Below are 22,795 nucleotides of genomic sequence, written 5' to 3' on the forward strand. Positions count from 1 at the left end.
GGATTTTTAGATCTATGTTGATCAGTGATATTGGCCTGTAATTTTCTTTTCTTATGGTATCCTTGTCTAGTTTTGCTATCGGGGAATGTTGGTCTTGTAAAGTAAGTTTGGACGTGTTCCCTCTTCTATTTTTTGAAAGAGTTTGAGAAGGATTGGTATTAATTCTTTGAATCTTTGATAGAATTCACATTTGAAGCCATCTGGTCCTAGACTTTGCTTTGTTGGGAGGTTTTTGTTTACTGATTCAGTGTCCTTACTAGTACTTGGTCCATTCAGATTTTCGATTTCTTCATGATTCAGTCTTGGCAGGTTGTATGCTTCTAGGAATTTATTCATTTACTCTAGGTTGTCCTATTTGTTGGCATATAATTATTCATGGTAGTCTCTTATGATCCTTTGTGTCAGTTGTAACGTCTCTTCTTTCATTTCTGATTTTATTTGTATGAGTCCTCTCTTTTTCTTGGTGAATCTACCTAAGGTTTATCAATTTTGTTTATCTTTTCAAAGAACCAGCTCTTGGTTTCATTGATCTTTTTTTTTTTTTAGTCTATTTCATTTGTTTCTGCTCTGATTTTTATTTCCTTCTGTCTACTAACTTTGGGCTTCATTTGGTTTTGTTTTTCTAGTTCCTTGATGTATAATTTTAGATTGTTTATTTGAGATTTTTCTTGTTTCTTGAGGTAGGCCTATATCACTGTGAACTTCCCTCTTAGAACTGCTTTTGTTGCATCCTGTACATTTTGGTATGTTGTGTTTCCATTTTCTTTTTTTTTCTTTTCTTTTTTTTTTTTTTTAATAAATTTACTTATTTTATTTATTTATTTTTGGCTGTGTTGGGTCTTTGTTGCCGCGCACGGGGCTTTCTCTAGTTCCGGTGAGTTGGGGCTACTCTTTCTTGCGGTGTGCGGGCTTCTCATTGTGGTGGCTTCTCTCGTTGTGGAGCATGGGCTCTAGGCGCGCGGGCTTCAGTAGTTGCAGCGCGTGGGCTCAGTAGTTGTGGCTCGTGGGCTCTACAGCACAGGCTCAGTAGTTGTGGTGCACGGTCTTAGTTGCTCCGCGGCATGTGGGATCTTCCCGGACCAGGGATCGAACCCGTGTCCCCTGCATTGGCAGGCGGATTCTCAACCACTGCACCACCAGGGAAGCCCTCCATTTTCTTTTATCTCAAGGTATTTTTTATTTCTGCTTTAATTTCTTTGTTGACCCATTGTTTACTCATTAGCATGTTATTTCATCTCCACATACAAGTGAATTTTCCAGTTTTCTTCTTGTAATTAATTTTTAGTTTCACACCATTGTGGTCAGAAAAGATGCTTGATGTGATTTCAGTCTTAAATTTGTTAAGACTTGCTTTGTGGCCTAACATATAATCTGTCCTGGAGACGGTTCCATGTGCATTTCAGAAGAATGTGTATTCTGTTGCTTTTGAATGGAATGTTCTGTAAAGTCCATCTGATCTAATGTGTCCTTTAAGGCTAATATTTCCTTACTGATTTTCTTTCTGGATGCTCTATCCATTGATGTAAGTGGGGTATTAAATTTTTCTGCTATTATTGTATTACTGTCTATTTCTCCCTTTAGGTTTGTTAATATTTGCTTTATATATTTAGATGCTCCTATGTTGGGTGTATATAAGCATTTACAAATGTCCTTTTCTTGTACTGATCCCTTTATCAGTTATCATTACGTAATGCCCTTCTTTGTCTCTTATTACAGTCTTTGTTTTAAGTCTATTTTGTCTGATACAAATATAGCTATTCCAGCTTTCTTTTTGCTTCCATTTGTTCGGAATATCTTTTTCTACCCCTTCACTTTCAGCCTGTGTTTATCCTTATGTCTGAAGTGCATCTCTTGTAGGCAGCATATAGATAGGTCTTGTTTTTTTATTCATTTAGCCACTCTGTATCTTTTGATTGGAGAATTTAGTCCATTTACACTTAATTATTGATAGGTATGTACTTATTGCCATATTGTTAATAGTTTTCTGCTGTTTTGTAGTTCCTCTGTTCCCTTCTACTTTTCTTGCTCTCTCCCTTTGTGGTTTGATGCCTTTTCTAGTGGTATGCTTAGTTTCCTTTTGTCATTTTGTGTATTTACTATAGGTTTTTACTTTGTGGTTACCATGAGACTTGCATATAACAACTTATAACAGTCTATTTTAAGTTGATAACAATTTAGGTTTGAGCACATTCTAAATCTCTAATATTTACTCCCACTCCACGTTTTTGATGTCACATTTTATATCTTGTTTATCCCTTAATTATTGTAGTTATTTTTACTACTTTTGTCTTTTAACCTTCATACTAGTTTTATATGTCTTTTTTCTTTTTTTATAAATTTATTTAATTTTTTTGGCTGCGTTGGGTCTTCGTTGCTGCGCGTGGGCTTTCTCTAGTTGTGGCGAGTGGGGGCTACTGTTCGTTGCGGTGCGCGGGCTTCTCATTGCGGTGGCTTCTCTTGTTGCAGAGCACGGGCTCTAGGCACGTGGGCTTCAGTAGTTGTGGCATGTGGGCTCAGTAGTTGTGGCTGACGGGCTCTAGAGCACAGGCTCAGTAGTTGTGGCACATGGGCTTAGTTGCTCCGCGGCACGTGGGATCTTCCCAGACCAGGGCTCGAACCCGTGTCCCCTGCATTGGCAGGCGGATTCTTAACCACTGTGCCACCAGGGAAGTCCCTAGTTTTATAAGTCTTAATCCACTACCTTTACTATATATTTACCTTTACCAGTGAGATTTATACTTTCATTTTTTTTTAAAGACTTATTTATTTATTTATTTTTGGCATGTCAGGTCTTAGTTGTGGCATGTGGGATCTTTGTTGAGGCATGTGGGATCTTTGATTGTGGTGCGTGGGTTTCTCTCTAGTTGTGGCGTGTGGGTTTTATCTCTCTAGTTGTGGCGTACAGGCTCCAGGGCACGTGGGCTCTGTAGTTGTGGCTCTCGGGTTCCAGAGCACGTAGGCTCTATAGTTTGTGGCACACGGGCTCTCTAGTTGAGGTGCGTGAGCTCAGCAGTTGTGGCGCACGTGGGCTTAGTTGCCCTGTGGCATGGGGGATCTTAGTTCCCTGACCAGAGATTGAACCTGCGTCCCCTGCATTGGAAGGTGGATTCTTTACCACTGGACCACCAGGGAAGTCCCCATATGTTTTCTTGTTACTAATTAACACCCCTTTTATTTTTTCACTTTAAGGAAGTCCCTTTAATATTTTTACAAGGCTGGTTTAGTGGTGATGAACTCCTTTAGCCTTTATTTGTCTGGGAAACTCTTTCTCTCTCCTTCAATTATAAATGATAACTTTGCCAGGTAGAGTATTCTTGGTTGGAAATTTTTTTTTATGTCAGCCAGATTGAATATATCATACCACTCCCTTCTGGGGTAATAGTCTTATGGGGGTTCCCTTGTATGTAACAAGTTTTTTCTCTTGGTACTTTTAGATTCTTTCCCTTTAACTTTTGGCATTTTAATTATGATGTGTCTTGGTATGGGTCTCTTTGGATTGATCTTATTTGGAACTCTCTGGGCTTCCTGTATCTGTATGTCCGTTTCCTTCCCCAGGTTAGGGACGTTTTCAGCCATTATTTCTTCAAATAAGTTTTCTGTTCCTTTCTGTCTCTCTCTCTCTCTTTTTTTCCCCTAGGACTCCTTTAATGTGAATGTTAGTCTGCTTGATGTTGTCCCATAAATCCCTTAAGCAGTCTCACTTTTTTTCCATTCTTTTCTTTTTTTGCCGCTCTGATTGGGTGAGTTCCTCTGCCCTGTGTTCGAGTTCACTGATCCTCTCTTTTCCTTCATCTAGTCTGCCGTAGAACCCCTGTAGTGTATTTTTCAGTTCACTTATGGTATTCTTCAGTTCTTTGATTTATGTTTGGTACTTTCCTGCATTTTCTCTTTGTTGAAGTTCTCATCGTGTTCCTGCATTCTTTCCTGAGTTCAGCAAGCATCTTTATGACCATTATTTTGAACTCTTTATCAGGTGAGTTACTTTTCTCCATTTCATTAAGATTTTTTTCCCCTGAGGTTTTATCTTGTTCTTTCATTTGGAATATATTCCTCTGTTTCTTCATTTTGCTTGACTCTCTGTGTTGGTTTCTATCCATTAGATGAAACAGCCACTTCTCCCAGTCTTGAAGGGTTGGCCTTGTGTAGAAGATGAACTTTATCATTCATTTCTGTCCTGGCTCATGTTGTCACAAACCTCTGTGCTTGTCCAAGAAGCCTATTATATTTTTAATAGCTCCTACTGAGTGTGTGCCAAGACCAGTCAGTGCCCCAAAGGGGAGGATCTCAGCACCTACATTCAAGCTGATTGGAAGCCAGACCTTCAGGCAGCAGCTTTTTTTTTTTTTTAATTGTATTTATTTATTTATTATTATTTTTTGGCTGTGTTGGGTCTTTGTTTCTGTGCGACGGCTTTCTCTAGTTGTGGCGAGCGGGGGCCACTCTTCATCGCGGTGCGTGGGCCTCTCACTATCGCGGCCTCTCTTGTTGCGGAGCACAGGCTCCAGATGCGCAGGCTCAGTAGTTGTGGCTCACGGGCCCAGTTGCTCCGCGGTATGTGGGATATTCCCAGACCAGAGCTCGAACCTGTGTCCCCTGCATTGGCAGGCAGATTCTCAACCACTGCGCCACCAGGGAAGCCCTGGGCAGCAGCTTTTAAAGAATGCAAATATATACACTCCTGTGGGACCACAAGCTTAAGCCCTGCTAGTCACCAGAGCCAGGCAGTCTGGCTGGGCAGGAGTCACAAAAATTGGGGCTCCAGTTGAGTGTATTAGCTCCTTTCTGAGAGATACTGGTGAGCTGTAGTGAGGTGGAGGGAGAGTGCAAAGATGGTGTCCACTGGCCTCCATTCCCTAAGAGCCCCTAAGCTCCAGGACAAGCAAATAGGCCTCTTTGTTAGAAAGATTGGGGGGTGTGTTTAAGTCTGCTGTCTGTGCAGTACCCTGGGAGTGGTAGTCTACCAAGAGCTGTCTCTCTGATTGTTATAGCTTTGTGGGACCCAGGATCACAAGCTTCTCTAACCTCTAGAGCCAGGAGATCAAGGGGTATCTGGATGGTAGCCACAGAAAGTGTGTCACCAGATGTGAAAACGAGGGCAGCAGATGTGTGTAGAAGCTCCCCTGTGGGAGCTACTGGCACTCTGGATCGTGGCAGAGGGAGAGCACAAAGATGGCACCCACTGCTGGAGCAAGGCAGAGGGGTGGTATGAAGACCGTACCTGCTGATAAAATAAAAAAGAAAGATGAAAGAAAGATGGCTCCCTCCAGCTTTAGCAAGGCAGGAGAGCAGGAAGGTGGTGCCCACCAGCCTCCATCCTTAGAGAATATCCCAACAGGACCTTGCCCCTCAGACCAGTGCTTTAAAATTAGTAAATGAGTCTCTTTCACATAACGAATGGGCGCTTTTCAACAGGCTGCTTCCGCACTTGACCCTGGGGCAGGTGAGTCTGCATGTGAGCCCTTTAAGAGCGGTTTTCAGTTTTCATGGCCCTGTGGGTCTCGTGGGTGTGAGCCCAGTTGGTCTTCAAATCCAGGTGTTTGGAGGGCTCATGTCTCAGGTCTTAAAAGTTGGGGTGCCTGAGGTGGAGTATGAACCCTGTACTCCTTGGGGAGAAGTTCCGGGTTTGCGTTCCCTTCTGACTGCGTGCTGCCATGCCTGGGGTGGGGTTTATGGTGAGAGTGCCTCTCAGCCTTTCCTATCTGCTTCCGTGTGACTTCACTCTCGTTTGCCTGATGTGAAGGGGCCATTCCTCCGGTTTTCAGATTTTTTTCCACAGGAAATTGTTCCATGTATAGCTGTAGATTCAGTGTGTCCCTGGGAGAAGGTGAGTTCAGGATCTTCCTACGTCACCATCTTGAACCACAACCAGGTGTTTTTTCTAATAATACTATACAGAATTAACTTAATATTTGCTGACTATGGAAACAGATAACTGAAAACATGCATTCATATTGTTTTATTAATTTTTGATATAGGAGTTTATACAAGAAATAGAAACTTTCGACTGTATAAATCATCAAAAATAGGAAAGTGTGTGCCTTTGGAGGTTGCTGAAGATAACAGATTTTATCCTATACAATCGAAGAATATTTCCAAAGAAAATCAATATTTCCTCTCTGCTTTGGTCAGCAATGTCAGGTATACAGGACCAGAATTAAATCATTGTGTGTTCATGAATATTTATTAAGCAGTGAATGGCACTGTATATTACTAAAATGTGAATTGTATAGATTTTTTATATCTTGAGTAAAAGAAAGTCATTTCTTAAAATTCTAGGTTAACTTCTTTTTTGTCCAATAACTAAATAATAATAGTAAAAGTTATTTTTTAACCACTTATTTTTCTCTTTATATCCTTTTATGATTATATTTGCTATATTTTCCAGTTTTTCTAAAATGATTATTCTATAAAAATGAAAAATGACTTGTATTGCATTTGGAAATGTAATTACTGTTAACATTTAATTTTCTTTTTATATATGCACATACAGAAATATAATTTACATAGCTCCTTCATTTAAAACATATTTCTTGAGATCATTATTTATATGGTCATGTCACCTGTTTTATCCACTCAACATTATGTCATGAATATTTGTCAAGTTAATAATTACCAACAATAAATTGTAAATAAAATTGTTTATGTCTATATAATTTTCCATTATACTGGTATACTCCATTGTCAGTTCTGTTACTGAACATTTAAATTCCCATGTTTTGGTCATTTTTAAAAAGTGTGAAAGACATCTTTCAACAGAAATATATGCCTTTATTCCCCTTCACTCTGGGCTGGCAATTTTTGTTAGTGTAGGACATGTGGTTAAAGATCAGACTAAATTGCCTTGCTGAATTAACTTGTTCTGATTCTTCTCCTTTTTGCCTTTCCTACGTATAATTTTATTTTATTTTTATTTTTATTATTATTTTTTTAATATTTTACTCTTTTTTTTTTTTGTAATTCTTTATTTTATTTATTTTTATTTTTGGCTGTGTTGGGTCTTCGTTTCTGTGCGAGGGCTTTCTCCAGTTGCGGCAAGCGGGGGCCTGTCCTCATCGCAGTGCGCGGGCCTCTCATTATTGCGGCCTCTCTTGTTGTGGAGCACAAGCTCCAGATGCGCAGGCTCAGTAGTTGTGGCTCACGGGCCTAGTTGCTCCGCGGCATGTGGGATCTTCCCAGACCAGGGCTCGAACCCATGTCCCCTGCCTTGGCAGGCAGATTCTCAACCACTGCGCCACCAGGGAAGCCCCCCTACGTATAATTTTAAAGAGAAATTCCATAGAGATAAATTTTAATAAAAATACTTAAAATACACTGCCATAGGGAAAGTTGTGTCCAAATGTCGACTTGATAGCAGTTACTCAGGAGGGTGGGAAGATATGTTGTTTTTCTCTATATATTTATGGACTCTTTGAGTTTTCATAACAAATCTTAGAAGTAACATCAAAGCCTTAGTTTCCTTACCTTTAAAATGGAAATAATATTAACGTCTATTTTATGGAGTTGTGAGGATTAAATAAGAGCTGTATGTATGTATGTGTGTGCTTACAACAGCGCCTGGCACATGGTCTTTGCTCAATAAATGTTAATTATTCATCATATCTGAGATTCTAGAGGTAGTATGGTCCTAAAAATTACATGATTCTTGCTCCCCACTGTTGTTGGCACCAGAATAAGGTCACATTCTGTCAGGTATGGGAAAAGTAACACAGTTGGTCTCTAATAACAGCCTGAAGTACAGGTAATCTCTTGATTACCAAATCTCATTTCTTTTGTAGTTTCAATATTAATTTTACAGAAGTGGAGAGTTCTTCTACCGAGTAGAGTTATCTTAATTGTCATTTGTGTATCCAACTAAATATCAGGTATTTTTCTTCCTGAATTAAAGGCTAAATTCTTTATGGTTATGAATGTATTTTTGCTTTCAGTTAATTTTAATCTATTTTCCCTTTGCTTTCATCCCTCTTTTTTTCTTCCTATTATCCAGACTTTTAAAATTATTGTTAACATAAATTTCAAAGGCTCTGTATGTTTGGGGAATAGTTCATTCTGCAGCTTCAGCAGTCCTAGAGTCTTCTGATTCACTCTGTAGTAGAGGAAAGCATCAGTTTCAAATGATCGCCAAACTACTCTTTTTTTGTATGGGTTGGATTGGTGCTTTTGTAGGCAAATGTGGCATAAATATCCTGGAACAGTTATCTGTTGAACAAAGGATTTTATTATGAAACTATTTGAAATTGTGTCCTTTCTGTCGTCACGTCTCTTTAATTCTAATATAATGTTACTTTTTGTTGTACATATTTTCTTCTTCAGATTCTCAGATACTTTACGAATTCTGACATGTGACATATCTCAAAATAAACAAAAACGAGTTGAGTATTTTAACCATACCAGTACTTCAGGTAATATTAAGAAAACAATTTCCTATGAAAATTTAAGGATGCAAAATTTATTTTGCTTATAAATCTTAAATCTTAAGTATTCATATGTACTGATCCTTCAGAACAACTGGGTTTCTATCCAAAATGGAAAAAGTGTAAAAATTGATGTACTTTAAAGCTTCTTCACTAATTTTCATTTTATGGTATTTTGGGGAAAAATATGAAAATGTAGATTGTATAAAATAAACACATAATAAAATGAAAAAACTAAAAGTTCTCTTCACCCCGCTGTCCACAATCAAAGATGGGTAACCACTGTTAATAACTGCCTATTTAACCCAGCAGAGCTTTTTGTATATTTCCGGTATATGGAGAGCTTCTGTATTCTTTTAATGGCAATATAATTTTTCATAAAATATATGTGTTCTTCATTCCTATACTTAAGAAAATATAGATCTTTTCCTAAGATATATATAAACTCTCCAGTAAGTATTTTTATACACATATTTTGGGCTATCATTACTTATAATAGTGAAACTGAAAATTTAAATGTACAACAAAATGGGATTGGTTACATACTGTAAAATACTCTGTAGCCATTTGATTTGAATTTATAAAGCCTATATAATATGAAAAATGGCCATTTATGACATTAAGACTCAAATTATATGTGAGGTATGATCACAGGTTTATTTTAAAAATATGGATAACATTTTATGTTTATTTTCCTCTGGTTGTTTAACAGTTATTTCTAGACATTGATTTAGAGTTTATTTCTCTCATTTCTGCTGTAATATATTTTCCAAAATTTCTTAAATTAATGTGTACTATTTTTGTAAGTGAAATCGGGCTTTATTTTAAGAAGAGTATTCTGTCTTTAAGTAAGATTTTAAATAAATTATTTTTAATTATTCCATTAGAGTCTTAGATAGAGAATAAAACGAATGTCAGTGCTCTACAGCTAAAGAGCACTGGAGAACACACCTGTGGTAAGCTGAGTTTATTACTGGTCACCACGGTGGAGAATGCACACCATAGGAAACTGGGGGCATCTCAGTGAAAGGGTGTTAGAAAGGACTTATTATAGGATTCAGGATTGAGTTAGATGCTTTTGAAGTCTCCAAGGAAGTGTGTTTGTTTTGAATTGGGTGCTGTCAGTGACAATTTTATGATTAAATATCTTGATAAATCTTACCTAGAAGGAAGGCTGACTACAGGGAGACTAAAGCTACAATTGGTAAAGAAGGAGCAGCTACTTACATTAGACAAGATAGGTGGGCGTTTGGTCATTTTTGTGGTTTGGAAAATGTTCATGTTTTGTCTATGTTCACACATGATTACAGAGTGGTGTTCATTTTTGTCTTGAATCAGCATGGCCACAGAGTGACCTTATCTGATGTTGAACTTCAATGAAATAGTTTACGATTAATAGGAGAACACCAGGGCTGAGCTGTGAGTCCCCAGCCAGCTTGTAGCAACACCAAGGCCTCAATCATAATACTAGGACAGCTCCTGGATGCAAGGGGCTGCTTTTCTCTTTATCAGAATGAAGCAAGCAACTGAAGTGATACTGAATGCTTTTTATGCAAATTAGCTAAAATTTGATTTAATTGAGAGGTCTGAATTTTACCTGCTTCCTTGTAAGAATCCATGACTGACTAAAAGACAAATTGCAGAGAAGGCCAAAAAAAACCAAAACAAAATGGCAGGGGCAGGTTGCAAAACCCATAGTTGTACTAAACAACTTAAAATTTAACTCCTCATCTTTTAGCCGTTATGATTTATAATTAATTTTTCTTTTTGTTGCAGTAGAAACTATTGAAGGTTTTCAGTGTTCACCTTACCCTGAAATTGATCAATTTGTTCTCTTGTTGGTGAATAAAAATGGCATTAAAGGAGGTAAACATGATCTTATTCTTAATTAACTGTTGTTATATGATACAGTAATAATATCTTTAGAAACATTATTTGTGGTTCAGGAATTCGGCGTTGGAACTACTTTTTCCCAGAAGAATTATTGGTTTATGATATTTGTAAATACCGCTGGTGTGAAAACATTGGAAGAGCCCACAAGAGTAATAATATCATGTAAGTAATATTGTTTGTTAATGAGTTCTGTGTGTTTAACCAGTATTATATTTTAATGTTTATAATTTTTAAAGATGAGAATATAAAAATGATTTTGTTATAAGATTTAGTTGTAATTCAATTTATATTTTATTTGGTTTGTGTTTTTTAATATTTGAGTATCTTATTACCTTGCCTCTATCACATATCTTTATTTGTACTTTATTTGGTAAAATAATCCCTTAAATAGTAAAATCTTGAGGAAACTAAAGTAGAATTAAGTGGGGCTAGAAAGAAATGAGAGGTAGTAGCCATTGGCCTTTGACACCTATGGAATCTAAATCAAAATTGAGCAAATTTGGACAAGAAGGAAACTACTCCGTCAGTGTTTAAGAATTGGAGTTAAGGTTATGTTAACATGTTCAAGACAAAGAATGGTATAGAAGGGAACCAGTACTTACTGGGTGCTTGCTGTATATGCCAGGCCCTGTTTTTAGAGTTTTCTTTTAAATGCCCCTGGCAAAAGGAGAGGAAGTAAAGGAAGAAGTAAAACCAGAAGAATTTTAAATCATATAAGGAAATATTTAGAATAGGGATAAAATAGAAACCCAGTAGTTATCATTTATGATGTGAGAAATTTTGCTATGTTTTAATACCTAATGTCAAAGCTCAGACTTCAATATATCAAGCTTTTATAGCACATGGGCCAGATGTGAGAAAATCATCATGAAGCTTTTGTTAGAAAGCTGGAAACATCTTAGATATTATTATTCAGTGCTATACTATATATGTAGATTAATTCAGTAAAGAAAAAAAAACTTTAAAAACTATATGCTCAATGCACAAAGCTATAACAGAAAAACACAAAAGAAAAGACCACCCATAGTCCCAGAACCAGTAATAACTATGGTTAAGATTTTGGTGTATCTTTCTAGTCTTTTTTCTATGCATGAAAGTTTGCCAGAAAATGATTATCATACAATGATCATCTTTTAACTTTGAGATACTCAGGTTGCTATATATTTCTTCTCTGAAGAATTACCAGGTTGTATTATGTATCCACAATGTATTCTTTCTCTTAACTGTGAGATACATCATATATATAAAAGTGTGTATATAATGTATTGATATATGTACATTTTAAGAACTAATACTAAAACGATAACTTGCCATATCTGCCACTCACCATAAGAAACAAAATTTATCCAAACCTCAGAAGTACCTTGTGGGCCCAGCCCCAGTTTCTTTAGAGATTATAGCTATTATCCTGGATTTTGTGTTAATCTTTCCCTTGCTTCTTTTTATGGTTTTTCCATATATATATTTGTATTTCCAAACAGTATTACATTTTTTTGAATCTTAGGTAAATTGCATCCTTTGACTTGCTTTTTTGGTCAACATTATATTTGTGAGGTTCATCCATACTATACTGCAGCATGTAGCTGTTGCTTATTCTTGTTTTCATCATTGTATATGATGTCATTATATAAATATAAATATACCAGTTCATCTGTTGTCCTACTATGGACATTTGGCTTGCTGCTATAAACAGTGAAGCTACAAATAGTCTTGTATATATCACTTAGTGCACCTATGCAAGTTTTTCAAAGTATATTTCTAAAACTAGAACTGCTGTCATAGAATATGCACATATTTAATTTTATTAGATAATAAATTATTTTCCCAAATGGTCACGCTACTTTACACTCCCACCAGCAGTGTTTTCAGATTTTGTACTGCTCCATATTCTTACTAAAACTTTATTGTTAGATTTTAAAAATTTGTTTTGCTAATCTGGTGAGTTTAAAATGGTATTGTGGTTTTCATCTGAATTTCCCTGATTACTAACAAACTTGAGGATTGGATTGTCAAACCTCACTCATACGAATCAGAGATCTTACCCAATGATAAGCTTTACTAGTAGCTTTAAAGACAAGGAAGCAAAGGCACAGGTGAAGCAGAGTGAGGCCTGGGACGTCTGGCACGGCGACCCGGGTCCTTCCTGCACTGGATGCTTTCTCTAACTCAGGTTGAAAGCTGAGGCAGAAGTGAGCAGTCACTGTACACAGCAGGGAGCATTGAGGTTATGAAACATCTGTGTTTTATATTCATAGTTACATAGCATGTGTGACATGTCCAGGGAACCATGCCTCATAAATCTATAGACTCTAGGTTTGTTTACCATATGCAGAAACATCCTGCGAAGAGCATTCTGTGTAGATAAGGACTCTCAACTTAGCAAATTGCCATTGGTCCCGACTTTCTCAGTTACGTTGCCCTTAGTATCGTAATAATTTTTTCACATTGCTCCAAGGACAAAAAAAATACCTAACAGTCTGTTTATTAATCAGTTTCAAGCAACTTAGTATTTGTCCTAATAATTTAGTAGCTCTTTGAAAAAAAATGTTTATCAGTTGAAAGAAAATATTTGTATTTCATTTTTTTAAATTGAGGTATAATTGACATTACATTAGCTTCAGGTGTACAACATGATATGATATTTGTATATATTGCAAAATGATCTCCACAATAAGTCTAGTTAACATCCATCGCCATGCATAGATGCAGTTACAATTTTGTTTTTTTGTGATGAGAACTTTTAAGATTTACTCTTACCAATTTCCAAATATGTAATACAGTAGTATTAACTATAGTCACCATGTGTACATTATATCCCAATGACTGACTGACTTATACCTGGAAGTTTGGACCTTTTGAACCTTCCTAAATATAATTATTAATGGGATGTGTGTCCTTTTGAACACTGCATATATAAACTCTTAAACCTTGGAATTAGGCTGGACACTGCCACCCTCACCGTCACGTCTCATTCCACATTTATGGTACTTTTCATCACAGCCACCACCAAAAAACCCAGCTCTACAAAGATAGGACATCACTGAAAGGAATGAAGTAAGGTGATATATTGAAGCTATGAATTACAAGCAAGTAGTTTGCGGGGTGCTTGACAGATGTGTTATCAGAGTTTCCCTAGAAAGATATAAATATCCTACGTCACTCTGGGGCACTTTGGTGTGCAGTTTGGGAACTGTAGCATTAGTCTGTTTATTAGGAAGTCTATTATTGGAATGTTTATGGGGCCATTAGACTGGGTTGCCAGCATTTTTCTCTCCTTGTGAAATGTCCCAATACCACATAGACTGTTAACCATTTTATGTTTCCTTTTCTGTGAAATGTGGGACGATTTTAAACTACTTATCAAATTTTTAAAAAAAATTTTTAGTGGTTATAGGATTGTTTGGGTTTTCTGTTAACTTTGTTTGCTTGGTTTGGTATATTTTTATCTAGTACTTTGTCTCTTCTACCAAAATTTTCAACATTACTGGAAAAAGTTCATAATAGTATATTTTGCATTTGTAGTTATATCTGTTTCTAATAACATTTGTCTTTACCTTTTTTTGTTTAATCTTGAAAGAATTTCATTAGTCTTCACATTTTGTCCTTGTTGATTTTTCTAAATTTTTGCTCTTTATTACCTTCCTGCCTTTTAATTTATTAAGGTTTATTCTACTGTTAATTCTCTAAGTAAGTTGTTTAGCCATTTTTTTTTGTAAATAAGCTTTTAGGATTCTAAATTTCTTTCTAAAGATCACTTTGGCTCTGTTTCACATATTTTATTTTTTATTTATTTTGGGGGGGTGGGGCCCACCATGCGGCTTGTGGGATCGTAGTTCCCTGACCAGGGATTGAACCTGGGCCCTCGGCAGTGACAGCGTGGAATCCTAACCACTGGACTGCCAGGGAATTCCCCTCACATATTTTAATATGTAATTTCAGTTCCATTCAGTTCTAAGCATATTCTAATTTCCATCGTGGTTTTTCCTTGAGTCATTTGGTTATTAAGAAAAATGTTTTAAATTTCTCAGTTATTAGTTTTAGTTAGCTATCTTTTTGTTGCTTATTTCTAAATAATTTGCTTTGTGGTCAGAGAATGTATTGTGTGAATGAATACTTTTAAATTTGATGATTCATGTTGTACCTAGCAAAGTCAATTTTTATAATTGTTTTAAATTCTCAAATTTTTGATATCCTGAGTTTTGGGGAGTTGTTTGGTATCAACTATCAAAATAATGGTTTTTTTGAAGTCTTGATTTATGGTTGAAGATTTGTTTACCCTTGAAGTTGTCAGTTTTGCTCACATATTTCGAGGCTCTCTTATTTGGTGGATAGAAGTTGGGAATTGTATCTTCCTGGGAGGAACTTTTGTCAGTATGTAATTTTTGCCCTGAAGTTCATTTTGTGTGATACTTTTGGCAACCATGGTTTGCCAAGTGTCTATTTTCATGCTTTTACTTTTTAACTTTTCTCCATCTTTAATCTTAGGCATATCTCTTGTAAATGGCATGTAGCTGAATTTTGTTTTCTATCAAGTCTAAATAGTAAATAATTTTTTCTTTTCTTTTTTTAATGTAAAGGATTTTGGTTGACCTGAAAAATGAAGTTTGGTATCAAAAATGTCATGACCCTATATGTAAAGCAGAAAACTTCAAATCTGACTGTGAGTTACTAATTTTTACATTTACCACAAAGTAAAAATTAGACATTTATATAATAGTTCTACTGTTTTTCTGATTCAGGTTTCCCATTACCTGCTGAAGTATGTCTCCTGTTTCTTCTCAAAGAGGTAAGTGCAGTTTTTAGTTTCCTTCTCATTCCTAACTAGTTCTTGGTACAATGGTAAATGAGCTAATGGTGTCCAGGTGTGTCCAGATATTGTTGAAACACCCTGTTCTGTACCTTGTTTTCACTTAGGAATATGTTGTAGTGATTGTCTCATCTCAGCACAAATCTGATAATATGAACCTCATTTTTTCCCACTTCTGCATAAGAAATTAATGTAGCTAGCTATTTAACCAGTTTGACATTTAATAAATTTATCATTTTTTGCTTTACAAAGAATATCAAAATATATTGTTTCTTTAAACTATAAGAAGAATTTCTAGAAGTAGAATTGTGTCCAAGGGTATATGCATTTTAAATTTTGGGAGATATTACTAGATTGCCAAACGAATATTTTTCTTTTAAAAACTTTTATTTACCCAAGTAATTCACATTCATTGTAGACAAACATTAGAAAATACATAAAGCACAAAAGGAAAAAATCATCCTCACTTATAATTTGACCATGCACATAACTGATGTAAATGTTGTGGTCTACATCTTCCAGAATTTGTTATCTGTGTACCCTCATGTTTTTTTAGTCATAGTATATGTACTATATTGTAGGCTTTTTTTCATACTTAAACAACTATCACAGATATTTTCCATACATATTACCAAATTGCTCTCCAAAAAACGATAGGAAATTAGATGTCAGTTTATGGGAGTACCTATTACCCTACACTTGCCAACACTGCTTGTTTTTGCCTTTTAATCTCTACCAACCTGGTAGGCATAAAGTGGTATTTCAGGTGTTTTAATTTACACTTATTAATGCAGTTTAACTTTCATCAGATTTACTATGTGTTTCTATTATGGATTGCCTGTAACTACCCTCTATTTTTATATGGGGTCTTACTAATATTTTACAAGAACTTTTCATTAAGTACTCTTTTGTCGTGTTATTTTCTAGACTTTTTAGTGTTTTTTCCCCCACATCTGTCAGCCTTTTTGTTTATAGTGTTATGGTTAGAATGAAAGTTACCTGCTACAAGCTGAATTAGTGCTTGAGTTTACAATCTAGATAATTGGTACCTATTAAATTTGATTTTAAAAAGTCTCCTGAAAAAATTCATACTGAAATGGTAGACATCTCATTCTTGATCTGTAGGAGCTGGATATAAAATAGCTGATAGCCAGATTCTCTGGTGAACTGCTAGGTTAAGAGATAACCAAGAAAAAAGATTTTTTAAATTGTGCCTCTAAGAAGAATATTTTTTTTTTTTGGTAGTTATCAAATAATAGAGTTTTTATTAAGTGATCACTTATACATTGATCTGTAATAATCCCTAGCTAACTAATTTTTCACTTTCACATACCTCATGCTAATATCTATAGACAATAATATGCTTGTTATGTTCCTGTTGATTTTTTTTTTTAAAACATCTTTATTGAAGTATAATTGCTTTACAATGGTGTGTTAGCTTCTGCTTTATAACAAAGTGAATCAGTTATACATATACATATGTTCCCATATCTCTTCCCTCTTGCATCTCCCTCCCTCCCACCCTCCCTATCCCACCCCTCTAGGTGGTCACAAAGCACCGAGCTGATCTCCCTGTGCTATGCGGCTGCTTCCCACTAGCTATATATTTTACATTTGGTAGTGTATATATGTCCATGACACTCTCTCACCCTGTCACATCTCACCCCTCCCCCTTAAGAAGAATATTTTATCCTTGTTCATTTGGAATGTTATTTTGATGCATGTTTGTGCTTGTGGTTTCAGTGGGTTTCTAAAAGTGATTTTTTTTTCCTGCTTATCCAGTAATACCTCAGAAATGCCAAGTTGAAAGTACTTTTGGTGTACAGTATTACCACTGCTTGGATTTGTCTTTTTATTTAAAATAACAGTATAATAAACCTATCACTTAGTTTTAACAGTTAATATTTTGTCATTTCTGCTTCATCTGGTTTTAAAAGAAGTTTCAACCTACAAAAATGTTGCAGCAGAACAAGGAACCCTCCTGTACGCCCTTCCTCTAGATTTGTTAAACATTTGGCCACACTTGTTTTCTCCCTCTACTGTACACATTACACATCATCATTTTTGATGAATCTTGTCTAGGCATTTCAGGCTGCTATAACAGAATACCTTAGACTGAGTGACTTAAAAACAACAAATTTCTCACACCTTAGACTGAGTGACTTAAAAACAACAAATTTCTCACAGTTCTGGAGGCTGGACAGTCCAAGATCAAGGTGCTGGCAGACTCAAGTCAGCTTCCTGGGTCATTGAGAGCTGTCTTCTCACTGTGTCCTTCCCTGGTAGAAGGGATCACAGAGCACTCTGTGGTCTTTTATAAGGGGGCACTAATCCCATTCATGAGGGTTCTGCCCTCATGATCTAATCACCTGCCAAAGACCTCACCCTCCTAATACCATCTCATTGAGGGTTAGGATTTCAACCTAATGAATTTGGGGATGGGGGTACATAAACATTCAGTTCATAACAAATCTCTTCAGAATAAGTTGCAGACATCAAAATCCTTCTTATTCTCCAGCTACATACTTAAGAGATGAAGAACATTCTTATATACCTATAGTGAAATTATTAAATTCAGGAAATTTCATGTTGATACAATATTATTTAATATACAAATCCACACTCATACTTTGACAGTTGTCTCAAAACTGTTCTTTGTAACTTTTTTCAATCCATGTTAATTTTTAAAATACTTTAAAGATAGAGAAATATGTTAAGATAGCAGATACATTTTAAAAACCAGTTTGCCTTCAGCTAGACTATCCACTTTTTAAAAAAATCAGTCTTACCTTCGCTGTAGCCCCATCTGTGTACATTGAAAAGAATGTACCACAGGAACTGCAGGCATTTCTAAATTTGGAGTTTCAGGAGTGTGCCACAAAGGCAGCAACAGTGAGCCCATTCCCATGGTGACTGTACTGGAGACAATATCATCCAGTGTTTTCATTTTAACATCTGTTGAACTGAATAATTCAGTAGAGATAGACTATATGGTGAAATTATCATACATTCTGTCTGAATAAGCAGTATTTTCCTCCTACTCTACTCTCCCTCCCCTTTGGAACTAAAGGAAGAGGAGTTTACAGCAGATAAAACAAGGAACAACGAAACCAAGAATCCTCATGAACCATCATCTAGTGCATCGTCAAAAGGTACATTTTCTGATGCTGACTGGGATAATGGCATTGATGATGCTTATATTTTGGAGGCTACAGAAGATGCTGAATTGGCAGAAGCTGCAGAGAACAGTCTTCTCGGTTATAATGGAATTGATGAAATTCCTGATGAACTAATTATAGAAGTATTACAAGAGTAGCTAATTATGGACACTTACATAACTAGGCTGTAATTTGCTTGAAAACGGATTTAATAACAAACTGTAGTAACTTATAAAGCCTGTTGTATCAGCTAAGTTTTATTATTTTGCTTCCAAATCTTATTTATTGAAGTAAACCAGTTTTATTGAAAATTAGCTCCAGTGTGCTTAAATTCAGTAGAAGTCTCCTTATTTGATTAACCAAAGTTAGTCTTTGTTCATATTGGCTTAATTTTGCATGTTTATTTTTACGGTAAAACTTTTGTATGTCTAGGGCTGATTAGGTGTCAACATTTTAAAACATTTTGAAACTCATTACTTGACATTAACCAGAAAAATTAACTATATGGCCTCTAAAACTACTATAACCTAGCCATTTAATTTTAATGACAAAGTAATATTAGATTCTGGTGACAAGACCATACAACCAGCCTGAACAATTAGACAAGTTTACTTTTTTTAAATGTACCTGAGAATGTTGCTGTAACAATTAAAAGGAATATTCAATTCAAATTAATAGTAATAAAGTTTGGCGGTTTTCTCCCCCATCTCCTTTGTGGAAAAATACATACAGTTTCAGAAGGTAACAGGCAGTAGCATGAGACTAATCTTTCTATGTGCACACTTTAGTAGACTGGTCTCATTTCTGGTCAAGGAGCTTCTCTAATTGATAGTTGATATTTTGCAGATGGTTTTCAGCTCCCAAAAGGGGTCTTGCTTTGAATAGCAGAGCTGGAAGGCTGGACGAATCATACTGTTGAGGGAAAATATTTAGAATAACAAATATCAAAAACTTTTAGAACCCTATCCGTTTTACGTAGCTCAATGTTATGACCAAATGCCAATATTGATAGAGGTTTTCCTGAATCACTCTTCCTCTCATTTTTTTTAATAAAATTGGTTTTAATTCATTGCCTTAGGACAATTGATAAATAAGGTTGCAAGGGAACTGCTCTGCAAAGCTTGAGCTAATCATCCCGGGAGATAAGTTGGCTCAAAGAACTGTGGCATCTGAATTATTTAAAACAAAATCATCCCTGGGACAGGGTAAGACCTGTTTTGGGCAAGTCAGCTAGAGCTCTGTGTGGTTGGCTTGATCTCATGCTATTTTAAACACAGGAAACCATATGGAAGATTTACTGTAAGAACTGATGGAACGAGAACAGCAGGTCCCTAAAATTCATCATCTAGAAAAATTACTTACTGGGAAGATCAATAAAGTGTCTTAAAAGTTGCCAATCCAGGGGCTTCCCTGGTGGCGCAGTGGTTGAGAGTCTGCCTGCCAAGGCAGGGGACACGGGTTCGAGCCCTGGTCTGGGAGGATCCCACATGCCGCGGAGCAACTGGGCCCGTAAGCCACAACTACTGAGCCTGCACGTCTGGAGCCTGTGCTCCACGAGAGGCCGCAACAGTGAGAGGCCCGCGCACCGCGATGAAGAGTGGCCACCGCTCCCCACAACTGGAGAAAGCCCTCTCACAGAAACGAAGACCCAAAACACAGCCATAAATAAATAAATAAAAAGGTAATGTGAAGTTCTTTAAAAAAAAAAAAGTTGCCAATCCAAACTGTCCTTAATGATTAAAGACAAAATTAAATACAAACCCAATGTAAAATAGAAATCAAAGCTCAAGTCATGATTTTGAAATAATTAACAAAGCCAAATATCATGGTGCAATTTGTATCTAAGGGTGAGTGACTAAAATCACCCAACATCTGTATCATACTTATGATAGTTTGTTGCTTATGTTTTCAAGGTGATTTTCTTGGAAGTGAAATTAAGCAGAAAAGCTGTCAGACTGACTACCACCCAATCATAATGGAATTTTTTCTAGAATATCACTTACCATATTACTAGGCAATTCAGTTTAACAAATATTTGAGAGCCTAATGTGTTCAAGCTACCATAGGGCACCTGCTCTCAGGGAGGGTGGGCAAGGGGAAGAACTAACATTTGGTGCTACATTCTTAGTTTAGGAGAAGAGGTAAGACATATACCCCAGTATCTACACTCTGAAAGCATAACGGACAGCTGCTACAACGGAAGTCTGGAACGCCTGAGGGCTTGCACAGAACAAGATGTTAGTAAGAGTCATATATTCCAAACAAGGCAGTCACTAAGTCTCAGTTCTCACCTAACTTACGATGTTCAAATTCAACCAGTGCTATTATTAATTTCTCCTACTAACCAAAATCCCCAACTCCAAATAAGCTTTAGACCAGTTGGGTACTGTCAAAAAAAAATTAAAAACATTCTATTTCCAGATCTCTAATATACTGAATATAAACAAATCTTTATTCTCCTGAGCCTAACTTTTAGATCAGTATCAAAACTTTGAAGTTGAATTTAGAAGTGAAGAATAAGATGTATGTATACATTATATATTTGTATATCATAATTTTATATAAAATATACAAATTTTTCATGTAATTTAAATATTTCTATTAACCTGAGTTGGTTATCATAACAGTAGCAAACTGTGCAGCAAAAATCAGAACCAACTACAAAGTTTACTAAAACTGAACCAAGCAAGAAACAGGAAATATGAACAGACCAATTACTAGTTACTGAAATTGAATCAGTAATTTAAAACCCCCCAACAACCAAAAGTCCAGGACCAGATGGCTTTACAGGTGAATTTTACCAAACATTTAGAGATTAGTTAATACCTATCCTTCTGAAACTATTTGCAGAGGAAGGAATACTTCTGAACTCATTCTATGAGGCCACCATCACCCTGATACCAAAACCAAAGATATCTCAAAAAAAGAAAAGTACACGCCAGTATCACTGATGAACATAGATGCAAAAATCCTCAATAAAATCTAGCAAACCAAATCCAACAATACATTAAAAGAATCACACACCATGATCAAGTGGGACTCATTTCAGGGATATAAGGATTTTTCAGTATCTACAAATTAATGTGATATACCTCACTAACAAATTGAAGAATAAAAATATCATCTCAGTAGATGCAAAAGAGCTTTTGATAAAATTCAACATCCATTTATGATAAAAACTCTCCAGAAAGTGGGCATAGAGGGAACTTGCCTCAACATAATAAAGGCCATATATGACAAACCCACATCTAACACCATACTCAATGGTGAAAAGCTGAAAGCATTCCCTCTAAGATCAAGAACAAGACAAGGATGCCCACTCTTGCCACTTTTATTCAACGTAGTTTTGGAAGTCCTAGTTACAGCAATCAGAGAAGAAAAAAGAAAAGGAATCCAAACTGGAACAGAAGAAGTAAAACTGTCACTGTTTGCAAGTGACATGATACTATACATAGAAAATCCTAAAGACACTACCAGAAAACTACTAGAGCTCATCAATGAATTTGGTAAAGTTGCAGGATACAAAATTAATATACAGAAATCTGTTGCATTTCTATACACTATGAAATATCATAAAGAGAAATTAAGGAAACAATCCCATTTATCATCACATCAAGAAGAATAAAATACCTAGGAATAAACCTACCTAAGGAGGCAAAAGACCTGTACTCTGAAAACTGTAAGATGCTGATAAAAGAAACTGAAGAGGACACAGATGGAAAGATATACCTGGTTCTATACTGGATACTATAAAACTCTTTATAGTGTAGTATTTATAGAGGAAAACGTAGGCAGAGCACTCTTTGACATAAATTGCAGTGACATCTTTTTGAATCCACCTCCTAGAGTAATGAAAATTTAAAAAATAAACAAATGGGATGTAATTAAACTGAAAAGGTTTTGCACAACAAAGGAAATCATGAACAAAACGAAAAGACAACCCACAGAATGGGAGAAAATATTTGCAAACAAAGCGACCAAGAGATTAATTTCCAAAATATACAAACAGCTCATGCAGCTCAATATCAAAAAAACCCAATCAAAAAACGGGCAGAAGATCTAAATAGACATTTCTCCAAAGAAGACATACAGATGGTCAAAAAGCACATGAAAAGATGCTCAACATTGCTAATTATTATAGAAATGCAAATTAAAACTACAATGAGGTGTCCCCTCACACCGGTCAGAATGCATAATCAAATAGTGTACAAACAACAAATGCTGGAGAGGGTGTGGAGAAAAGGGAACCTTCCTACATGGTTGGTGGGAATGTAAATTGGTACAGCCACTATGGAGAACAGTACGGAGGTTCCTTCAAAAACTAAAAATAGAACTACTAATAGAACTAGATAAATGAGGAGCTTGGGATTAACATATACATACTACTATATATAAAATAACGGTAGAACAAAAACTAAAAATAGAACTAACTATCCAGCAATTTCACTCCTGGGCATATATATCTAAAGAAAACCATAGGGCTTCCCTGGTGGCACAGTGGTTAAGAATCCACCTGCCAATGCAGG

At 36.0% G+C, this 22,795-nt stretch overlaps 2 protein-coding genes across 2 annotated transcripts in view; one reads left to right on the forward strand and one right to left on the reverse strand.

Annotated features, from left to right (window-relative positions):
• Positions 1 to 18,553, forward strand: part of PRIMPOL (primase and DNA directed polymerase) — a 40,165-nt gene extending 21,612 nt beyond the window's left edge. The window contains exons 8-14 of the mRNA XM_061177294.1: positions 5,976 to 6,138; positions 8,311 to 8,399; positions 10,188 to 10,277; positions 10,358 to 10,466; positions 14,882 to 14,964; positions 15,044 to 15,090; positions 18,182 to 18,553. Coding sequence (XP_061033277.1) covers positions 5,976 to 6,138; positions 8,311 to 8,399; positions 10,188 to 10,277; positions 10,358 to 10,466; positions 14,882 to 14,964; positions 15,044 to 15,090; positions 18,182 to 18,427 — 827 coding nt within the window. The 3' untranslated portion in view covers positions 18,428 to 18,553. The remainder of the gene's footprint in view (positions 1 to 5,975; positions 6,139 to 8,310; positions 8,400 to 10,187; positions 10,278 to 10,357; positions 10,467 to 14,881; positions 14,965 to 15,043; positions 15,091 to 18,181) is intronic.
• Positions 18,554 to 18,781: 228 nt separating this feature from the next.
• CENPU (centromere protein U) overlaps positions 18,782 to 22,795 on the reverse strand; it is a 30,429-nt gene continuing 26,415 nt past the window's right edge. Inside the window, exon 13 of the mRNA XM_061177397.1 lies at positions 18,782 to 19,181. Coding sequence (XP_061033380.1) covers positions 19,068 to 19,181 — 114 coding nt within the window. The 3' untranslated portion in view covers positions 18,782 to 19,067. The remainder of the gene's footprint in view (positions 19,182 to 22,795) is intronic.

This window comes from Eubalaena glacialis, chromosome 20, assembly GCF_028564815.1.
Source record: "Eubalaena glacialis isolate mEubGla1 chromosome 20, mEubGla1.1.hap2.+ XY, whole genome shotgun sequence".
Classification (NCBI taxonomy): domain Eukaryota; kingdom Metazoa; phylum Chordata; class Mammalia; order Artiodactyla; family Balaenidae; genus Eubalaena; species Eubalaena glacialis.